The sequence below is a fragment of the Sinocyclocheilus grahami genome, unplaced genomic scaffold, assembly GCF_001515645.1.
Source record: "Sinocyclocheilus grahami isolate Dianchi unplaced genomic scaffold, SAMN03320097.WGS_v1.1 scaffold19.1, whole genome shotgun sequence".
Classification (NCBI taxonomy): Eukaryota; Metazoa; Chordata; class Actinopteri; order Cypriniformes; family Cyprinidae; genus Sinocyclocheilus; species Sinocyclocheilus grahami.
In genome coordinates, this window is record NW_015505198.1 from 254,608 (window position 1) to 265,365 (window position 10,758).

Here is a 10,758-nt window from a genome sequence, read left to right on the forward strand (position 1 = left end):
ATTTATATATATATATATATATATATATATATATACATACAGTATAGAGAGAGAGACAGCAGAATGGATAGATAGACAGATGATAGATAGACAGACAGACAGATGAATGGATAAATTATTTATATATATATATATATATATATATATACATACAGTATAGAGAGAGAGACAGCAGAATGGATAGATAGACAGATGATAGATAGAGAGAGAGATGAATGGATGGATAGATAGACAGACAGACAGACAGATGGATAAATATATATATATATAGAGAGAGAGAGAGAGAGAGAGATAGATAGATAGATAGACAGATGAATGGATAAATTATATATATATATACACAGTATAAAGAGAGAAATGGATGATTGATAGATAGATAGATAGATAGCAGAATGGATAGATAGACAGATGAACGATATATATATATATATATAGAGAGAGAGAGAGAGAGAGAGAGAAATGGATGATAGATAAATGGAGAGATAGATAGATTGACAGAGGGATAGACAGACATCTATCTATTTCATTTACCAACCATAAGCAATAACAGCAAAACAAAGTTTCAATTGAATCGTTACTCAGGGGAGATGTGGATTTGGATGGGAAGAACATCGGCGGCTGGACTCCTCTGATGTACGCTGCATATATCGGTCACGATAACATCGCTAACCTGCTGCTGGAGACGGGTGTCAGTGTCAAGGCCACCACGTCTAAAGGACTCACACCGCTGATGCTCGCCGCCAGCTGCGGAAACGAGAGCATCGCCTACTTCCTACTGCAGGTCAGGTTTACATGAACAGTTCTCATCAACGAGTTGTTAGTTGGATTATACAGTTTATTTGTGTGAAAATTACAAGATTGCAAAAAAGCCAGCGCTCACTATACAATACTGAATGAAACCTCTTTCTGTACAGCAAGGAGCGCAGCTTGAATGTAAGGATGTGCGCGGGTGGACGGCTCTGCTGCACAGCACAGCTACTGGACATCAGCAGATGGTCAAATTCTTATTAGAGCATCACGCCAATGCAAATATCAAGTGAGTTACATGTGCATTCATTTATACAAAGCAAAACCTATGTTTTTGAACTCACCTTCTTCCTTACACAAACAGACTCTGTACATTAGCAGTCAACAGTTTGGAATAATTAGGATTTTGCAAATGTTTTCATGTTCACTGCATTTATATGTTTAAAAAGTACAGTAATCACAGTAATATTGTAAAATATTATTTCAGTTTAACAGAACTATTTGAATATATTTAAAAATATCATTTATTCCAGTGGTGCAAAGCTGGATTTTCAGCAGCCATTATTTCAGTCACAGGAATAAATGACATAAATTCCAATTTTGATATGGCGAATAAATTAGAAGAGATGTATTTTTTTATCATAAATTTGCTGGCAGCTTTGATAACTTTTTATCTTTTCATTTGCAAGATGATAACTCTCCGCCACTTATGTGACAGCAACATCACAGTTTATACATTAACAATACTGCATTTACTACTTAGCGTGCAATAAATGCTAGTATTTCATTCTGGGCATAATCTTGCTTAAACAGCTTGTAAACATGTTAAATCTTTGAACTTTGCCCTCACAGAGAGCCGCTGTCAGGATTCACACCGCTCATGGAAGCTGCTGCGTCCGGCCATGAAATCATCGTTCAGTACCTGCTCAACCATGCAAGTGTGACCTTACTCTGAAATGTGATGTACTTTAAATTAAAAATCTAATTATATGTAGAATAATTATGGATTGGCATCAATCTGACGATGACAACTCAATGCATCCAGTATGAAAACTAATAATAAATTATGAATTAACATTAGGTATTGAAAACAAAATTCTAACCTGATCCAAAACTACTTCTTGGTATACACTGGCTCTCTAGTTAAACTTAAAGCTTAGTTTTAAAAATAGCTACACATCGAACAAAAACGTCAAATCAAACTTAAATTGCTACTAAAGTTAGACCTAATGTCATTTACTACATAATCTGAACTGAATTGTAGTCAGAGCAACTGTTTACACTCCTAGTGTTAAAAAATGCTTGTGTGTTTTCAGTATTTTTGGTTCTGTGTATGATTCAGGGCGTAGGAACGGAGGAGAGGAACATGAAGGGAGAAACGGCGAGAGCTCTGGCTATGATGTACGGACACACTAAAATCGCCAGCCTCATCGACATGCACGTCATGAGAGCCAAATCATGTCAGTCACGCACCTTAGCTTTTGTAATTGACCTTCTCTGTCGTGAATGCAGAGAATAACCCAAGCTAATCCGTCTCTGTAGCTCTGTATGAGGAGCTGAGCTCGTCTGAAGAAGAGAGTGCGACTCCTAGAGTCCGGTCAGCTCGCAGCAGAACCAGAGGACCCAGTATTCACGACGGCCCTCAAGCTATCGCACGCTTCAGAGTCAGCTCCAAACACGGTACTCGCACTATATATGCTATATATTTAAAATTACCATTTTCTATTTCAATATGTATTTTGAAATGTAATTTATTCCTGTGATCAAAGCAGAATTTTCAGCATCATTACTCCAGTCTTCAGTGTCACATGATCTTCAGAAATCATTCTATTTGCTGCTCAAGAAACATTTCTGATTATCAATGTTGAAAACAGTTGTGCTGCTTCATATTTTTGTGAAAACCATTTATTTATTTGAAGTAGAAATTTTGTAACATTATAAATTTCTCTCTCTGTGTTGACTGTTGTATATATACTGTATATATATATATATACACACACACACACACACACACACACACACACATATATATATATATATATATATATTTAGAGACAAAGAATTATGTTCTTTTATTGCATTAAACGTATTTAATGAAATAGTTAATTAAATTTTAAATATTTATAATATTTTATAAATATATTCACATTTATTTGAAGTTAAATATTTAAAAAACAAAGTACATTTTAATGAAATAAAATAGTGGAAAGGAATGTTGACTATATACAGACAAAGAAAAGTGTTTTTTCACTGCATTAAAAATATTTAATGAAAAGGTTATTTTATAAAATTTTTAATATATTTAAAGTATTTTATAAATATTTACATTATTCAAAAAAAGTACATTTTAATTCAATCAAATAAAAATACTTAATGAAATAGTTATTTTATTAAATTGTAAATATGGTGAAATTATTTTATAAGGATATTCACATTTTCAGTTAAATATAAAAAAATAAAATACATTTTAATAAAATAAAATAGAAAAAAAATAGTGGAAAGGGACATTGAATCTATATAATGTGTTCTTTCATTGCAGATGTTCCTGTGGCTCCACCTGGATACGTGACGTTTCGGGACGTTGGCGATCAAAGCGAAGGAATCTGCAATCGGGATGTCACTTCCCCCATCAATGAGCTCGACGGCCAGAGCAACAGCAGTAGAGGTGAGACGTTCAGCAGGATGACGGTCATTCTTAGCAAAGCATCTGCTAAGAACATGCGATACAATGCGATTCTGTTTCCATTCTGCATGCAGATGAGCTGTTGTTTGATAACGACATGCCCACCATGAGGAGCAGCAGCAGCAGCAGCGAGGGTCTGTCTCATCTCCTCGGACTCAGCAGGGAGGCGTCGCTGGAGAGCAACGAGGTATGAACCATCATGCATCACTGCAGCTCACAGCAAACTGTTCTCTCAACGTCTCATCATGTTTGCAGGACTCTGATCAAGCAAAGAGGAGTTGTCCACGTCGATCCAGCAAACTCCAGCACTCCAAAGGCAGGAGTCCCGGTAACAGCAGCAGCGGTTACCGCGAGGCTCTGTCTTCCTCTGGACCTCCTCCTTCATACACTGGACCCAAGGTGTGTGTTCTTCTAGTCACTTCAGTGCATGTGCGTGTGTGTATGAGAGTTAACATTAGGGGTTGCACAGAGTAATCGACTAGTCGACTTCAATGCTCTGCCATGACACTTTAAGCTTGATGTCGACTAGCCGCTGGTCCTATAGAGGGCGCAACAGGATGAGAAATCTTTGAAGGACTTCCACATTTACGCTCCGTTTCCAAACAGTTAAAATGACAAATAAATGCATACTCTGAAAGCGCTCCACAAGACGCGTGATCATATTACTGGATGCTCGAAACTGAACGGGAGAATGCATGTTTTAAACCACTTATTGTACAGGTAAGTTAATCGGCGTTCTAATCTAATGCGCTGCTGCACTGTAACGCACACACACATTACAGACAGTAGTCACAGAATCATTCAGCGCGGAAATGTATTGTCAACACTGTTCTGTGATTTCTCAATAAAATAGCTTAGAAACTGAAAAGTTCAAGCATATATTATAAATATATAACTAAATCCCACAGCTTCACTACTAGTAGAGAGACGCTGCCATGTAGAATTAATTCACACACACAATCGCTCTCACTAATGCATTCATATGAAAAGAAAGAACTGATAAAAATGAGCTGTTATAGGAGCAACAGCCACGTGGGCAGCGCTGTGTCATATGCCATCATTAATGACGTCATCAGCGACTAGTCGACTTCGACTCAACTTTCATCACATAAAAGTCGACTTTAAAAAATCTGAAATCGTTCAACCCCTAGTTAACATGCACCAGTAAAGAGTATGTAAACGTGTTGCAGGATCTCGCAGGGTTCCTTGAGCAGATCGGGTTCAGTAAGTACCTTCCCCTGCTGGAGGAGCAAGACATCGACCTGAGGATCTTCCTCACGCTGACTGAGAACGACCTCAAGGAAGTTGGCATCACGTGAGTCCTTGCGCCATTTTATTTTATATCACTTTATTAAAAAGTAATTTATTATTTTGCGTTTTATTCAAATGTAAAATTCATTAAAGTGATTTATTCAAATATTTTATTTAAATGAAGTGTTTATATTTTATTAAAATTACATTTATTAATTATCACAAATTTTTGTTATTTCATTATTACTTAATTTTTTTTATACAGTATTTAATTTTTTACCATTTGATTATCACTGTTCAGTTATTTTTATTTTTTATAAATATATATTTTATTGTTTATTAATTATTTATTGCATTTCATTTATACAGTGTTTTTACTGTTGTTATTTTTTTTATATTTTATTTATCACTTTAAATTGTACTTTTTTGTTTATTAAAATGAATTTTTAATCCCATTAAATATTTTATGTATTATATTGTTATTGATACAATGTTTATTTTAATTATTTTTACAATTGCATCACTTTATTTAAATAGTTTTTTGTGCTTTTCACTCTATAGTCTGTTTGGTCCCAAGAGGAAGATGACATCAGCAATAGCCCGTTGGCACAGTAATGCACGGCCACCCAGTGATGCGTTAGAGCAGGCGTATGCGGACCAACTGGAGGCCGAGATGCAGGAAATGGCCATTCAGCTTCATAAGGTGCGGACTGCATGACTTCCATTCACACCATCTTCACCTCATAAAGCTCATTTGCATGCGAGGAGGATTGTAGGACTGTAGCTAAAGTCAGGGAAGAGAACTGCCATGTAATTAGCACCTAGTTTGTGATTAAGTGTGAACTGTAACATCAACACTGAATTTAAAAATGTAAATGTACACGAAGAGACAAGACTGACCTATTTCACAAAATAATGTTTTAAATGTTTTTATATTTTTAAAAGTGAACCGGTAGAGTTTTTGCTATATAACCAGGTTTTACCTTTTTGCATTTAAATGTATAAAATCTCAGAGCATTACTGGACTTTATATCCACTTGGTTGTGTAATAGGTCACAATAAAATGAACAACATGCTATAAAATCAGTCTATCAAAATAAGTTGAGCTCAAGGGTTGCCATGCATAAAACTGATGTTGTAAAAACAGCACAGTTCTGGCAACAACATTGTCATAAATTTACCACATCATAACTGCAAGCTTGCTGTAGTTATTGTGTGGTTCTCTTAAAGGTGCTGTATGTACTTTTTTGACTGTAATAAAGCATAAAAAGATAATACCTTTGCAGATATTTAGGAAACATGCTCCATTTGCATACTTGTTTCTCCAAAAACAATACTAGCAACAGCCAGTAATTCTACTTAGAAATATGCGTTCCGTGTCGGAATGTCTGTTTTTGTTTTGGACAATTTACCCAATAGAATTTCAACAGCCCGGGTTGCCAGTTGGTGGAAAACACTCTACTCCAGCCATGGAAGCCAGCAGACAAACTGGGTCAGAGGTCACAGATTCTACCCCACCTAAAAAAAAACTGGCATCCATCTAAAAAGCTCTATGACCAGAGACTTATTAAAACGCAGATACGTCAACTCAACAACTTACTGTGTAAGGCTCGTTGCCTTCCATTGTCAATTTCACTCGTTCCTGTTCTGTGTCCTCAATCTGGCTACCCGCCTGAGCTCTGAGTCTGAGGAGGAGAGGTGGAGAAGGAGAAACAACTTTCTTCGATATTTTGAATTCGGACTGCATTACCCATTTCAACCACTAGCTGTCAATATTACATACTGCACCTTTAAGCTTTTCTTTGTGTGTGTGTAGCGTTGTGTGGAGGTTGAGTCTCTGCAGGGTCAGGTGACCCAGGAGAAGGAGCTGCGTGCCGTGATGGAGGGATGTCTGATGGAGGAGAAGATGGCGTGGAAGAGCGTTCAGGCGGAGCTGCAGGAGAACAGCAAACGCATTCAGACGCTGAGCGGGAAACTACACGCTTTACGCAGCACTCTCACGCAGGAGGACGCTCGAGGTGTGCTGAACCTGCCCATGCTTTTATTTGCAGAAAATCAGAAAAGGGGAATTCAATAACTAATTCCCAGAATGCATTGCGAATAATGCAGTATAACCAGCATCATTAAAAGTGCTGTATTAAAAGTGTCTTTTAATGTGTTTTAAGAAAACACTACTACTGTCAGGTTAGGGTTGTTAGGTTCTTCTGCCACCCAGAAGACCCTAACAACCACCTAGCAACCAATCAGAACACCTTAGCAACCATACATCAACTCTCCAGCACCCTAAGCATGTTTTGCACTGGCAAACTTTCTTCAAAAAAAACAAATTGTAGTGGAGCTCACACCAACTTGTGGTTCCTACAGTATGAACGTTTTGTGTCGGTGTCTTTACTATGCATTCAAAAATGCAATTAAAAATGTTTATTAAAATGTTTTAATAAAATTATATTTTTATTTTAATATTTTTTTTTTATCATGATCACTAAATCACTATTTAACAGTATTATTAAAATTTTATTAAAATGTATTTTCATGAATATTTTTTTAATTTATACAATTTAATTTATTCACCATTTTATTTATCACTATTTGACACTATTTTACTTTTATTTCTGCAGTATGAAAAGTTTTTCTATAAAAAAAATTATATTAATTATATTGAGAATCAAAAAATGTTGAAAACAAAATTATTGCTGGTTTTGCTTGCCAAAAAAAAAAAAAGTGCACAAGACAAACCACAGAAGCATAATATTATCACTAGCTCTATGCATCTTATGTTTGGACCATCTTGAAAGATGTCATTCACACTATAAATCAGTTTTTCTGTTGAGGTTTGAATGACCTCAGACCTCAGTTGTACTGATAAGCGCTCTGATGTGTCTGTGGTAGGTGACGGCTTGATGTGCTCTCAGCTGCTGTCTAACATGGAGTCTCATATGGCGGAGCTCGGTAAGACTTCTGTTTCTGTGCATGTATAATGTTTCCTTCACGTGGACGTGTGAATTAATATCGTGTTTCTCTGTCCAGCTGACGGTCTGAAGGAAGTCCTTCACAGTCTCCAGCATCTCAGCGCTTCAGAGAAACGCTCACACAACTGGGAAGAATCCTAGCGGCTGTGAATGGGTTGGTTGAACATCATTTATATGAAATCAAAAATCACGGTTTCCACAAAAATATGAAGCAGCACAACTGTTTTCAACATTGATAATAAGAAGAAATGTTTCTTGAGCAGCCAATCAGCATATTAGAATGAGTTCTGAAGGATCGTGTGACACTGAAGACTGGAGTGTTGATGCTGAAAATACAGCTGCGCATCACAGGAATAAATTACATTTTTAAATATATTACTGTCATTTTAAATGTAAAAAATATTTCACAATATTACTATTTGTAGTGTATTTTTGATCAAATAAATGCAGCCTTGGTGAGTGGAAAATACTTCTTTAAAAACATTTTTAAAAATCTTACAACCCCATATGTTTGAAAAGTAGTGTGTGTGTTAAAATAAAATGTTTGAAACTTGCATTTTGCAAGATTTCTATCTTAATGACTGTCTAACTGATGTGTTTCTCCTTGTAGGACACTCGCTTTTACCGACGGAGGGTGAAAAACCACCCTGAACAGACAGAGATGAGCCGCGCCGCTTCAGTACCACACGAGTTCAGATGGAGATGACGGGCCGAACGAGGACCAAGACGACGGCAGGCGGCCAAAAATAACAAGCCGGCGAAGAGCATCTCTCGCATGTGCTCCAGTTACATGGTACATTCATCATGAGAACTGACCAATCACAGACAGAGCTGTGTCAGACAGGGCGGAGCCAGAGGATTTGAACTTCCTGTCAGGAATTCAGTGCACACAGAAATGCATGTGGATACTGCGAGCACAAATACTGTTTATTGTTGTACAACGAATCAAACCTCTTATTAGATGAGATTTAAAATAAGCCTGAATAATGAAGCAGTTTCTTGCATAAATCAAACCTCGGATGATCTTTACTCTCAATTGTTAGTCTAATCATCTTTTCTTAAATACTGCGTATATAATAAATACACATTCATTTGTCAAACCGCTGTTATGCAAACTGCCATATTCAGTTCAGTTCACTCAAATAGCTTTATTGGTATGACCGTAAGTAAAACAGAACGGCCAAAGCTGAGCATATATGCAAAAAACAAAAACAATAGTATATTATTATTATTGCTACTTCTACATGACAATTCAAGATATTCGGTAACAAATTAGAACATTTTTTACATATTTAGTTCAATCCGATGAAAAAAAATGACAGAAATGAATTCTGCTGGTGTTTCATGATTAAGACCCATTTCATGTCCAGGTTTATGGTCATATTGTTGGAGCTACTGTCAGTTTATTGTTTTTAAATGTTTGTCGTTGTTGTTTTTACTCTATCAATTTTAAAATATTTTTTTATGTTAATCAGCTTGTCTGTCAATTATGAAAACAAAGTCTTTATTGTAATTGTCACATAAAGGTACAAGAATCGAGTCTTCTGGAAATAAAGCATTTAAAGCAAATGTATGTAGTTTTGTTTTTTAGTTTTTTGAATCCACTGTCTAAATATATGTCATAATTACAAGCAGTGTGTCATTTAGAAGGCTAGGCCCTCCGGAGGTCGCATTCGAAGAAATACCTGCTCACGAAACAGATGTTTTGAAGGGAGCACGGGAAATAAACAGAAGCCATTCGACGTATAAGTGTACCATCAGAATGATGTTAAAAATATTTTAAAGTAAAAAAAAAAAAAAAACTTTTGGAAGAATACAGAAAGACACTTACCTGAGGCGGAAAACGCAGAGATAGTCTTGTAGCTCCAAAAGTATTTACCGGTAGACACTTGAGACACATTTTAAAACATCCGTACTTTCATTACATACAGTATGAATTAGCAAAATATGGAAATACATGGCATCTACAAAAAGATGGCATAAGTTTAGCGATGACTTTTGTTCAGCTGGTGATTTTTCACTCAGTTCTCATCAAGTTCACACAGGTGCAGAGAATCACATTAACGATCAACATCATCTTTCGATATTAGCTTTTGTCAAATATTTTGAAAAATGCTTGCATTTATCTTTTTATAATACTGGTAAATGACACTTGGTTTGATATTATGTAACTAAAAAACAACAACAAAAAAATTATTGTTTTATATAATCGGCTTACATTTAGATCACATTCTGCCCCCCAAAAAGTAACTTTTAATATGTTTTTGTGTCTTGGTGTATACAAACCCTCAGAGATGATTAGTAAAGACTGGCTTTATTGGCAAACACCAGTGTTTCTTTTTAAATAAATCTGATTTAAATGCAATGTGTTCTTCATTTACACAATTTTCAAGAATATTTTCAAGGTGAATGAATCACATTCCCAAAGCAGGTGCATCTCTTATGTACATGAGACTGTATTTATAAAACTAAATCTTCAAAAACTAAAAAAAAAAAAAAAAGAGTTGGCTGATTGTTTTTAGCACACATTTGATTGTGTCCAGATTCCCTTTGTGTTTGATTATCATCTAATCATTAGTGATACATATTTTTCCTCATACGTAGCAGCCGAGTGTGTGTGTGTCAGGTGTATTCACACAGGTGTCCGCAGCCGGCCGGACAGTGTTTGGACTGTTTCAGCCACTCCATCACATGCTCCAGGTGTCCTCCGTGACTGCAGCCCTGACACCACACAAACAAGCCTTTGACCACGTGATGACACACCGCACACACGCTCGCACACTGGTGGCACCTAGGAAGAGTTCAAATACATACACAAAATACCCAATCAATCTATTTCATATTTTTTCAAATTATAAGATTTTAATTAATTTATATATATATATATATATTATTTATTTTATTAGTTGATAAGTGATATAATATTAAGTCAATTATAATATACACATAAATAATAATATAATAAATTATTTTTATTGTACTTTTTATTTTGAATATTACACTAAAATATTTATAATTATAATTTAAAATTAAATATATTAATTTAATTTATTTATAAATAGGGATGCACGATATATCGGCCACCATATCGGTATCGGCCGATAAATA

General features: G+C 35.6%; 2 protein-coding genes across 2 annotated transcripts in view; one reads left to right on the top strand and one right to left on the bottom strand.

Moving 5' to 3' along the window:
- The window catches only part of anks3 (ankyrin repeat and sterile alpha motif domain containing 3), an 11,850-nt gene extending 2,760 nt beyond the window's left edge, over positions 1–9,090 (top strand). Inside the window, exons 3-16 of the mRNA XM_016236645.1 lie at positions 583–781; positions 915–1,036; positions 1,600–1,681; positions 2,090–2,207; positions 2,290–2,427; positions 3,287–3,412; positions 3,505–3,617; positions 3,686–3,829; positions 4,621–4,745; positions 5,243–5,384; positions 6,498–6,699; positions 7,571–7,630; positions 7,709–7,804; positions 8,261–9,090. Coding sequence (XP_016092131.1) covers positions 583–781; positions 915–1,036; positions 1,600–1,681; positions 2,090–2,207; positions 2,290–2,427; positions 3,287–3,412; positions 3,505–3,617; positions 3,686–3,829; positions 4,621–4,745; positions 5,243–5,384; positions 6,498–6,699; positions 7,571–7,630; positions 7,709–7,791 — 1,654 coding nt within the window. The 3' untranslated portion in view covers positions 7,792–7,804; positions 8,261–9,090. The remainder of the gene's footprint in view (positions 1–582; positions 782–914; positions 1,037–1,599; positions 1,682–2,089; positions 2,208–2,289; positions 2,428–3,286; positions 3,413–3,504; positions 3,618–3,685; positions 3,830–4,620; positions 4,746–5,242; positions 5,385–6,497; positions 6,700–7,570; positions 7,631–7,708; positions 7,805–8,260) is intronic.
- An 802-nt stretch (positions 9,091–9,892) lies between these two features.
- The window catches only part of wdr24 (WD repeat domain 24), a 16,131-nt gene continuing 15,265 nt past the window's right edge, over positions 9,893–10,758 (bottom strand). Inside the window, exon 14 of the mRNA XM_016237847.1 lies at positions 9,893–10,441. Within this exon, the coding sequence (XP_016093333.1) occupies positions 10,273–10,441 (169 nt within the window). The 3' untranslated portion in view covers positions 9,893–10,272. The remainder of the gene's footprint in view (positions 10,442–10,758) is intronic.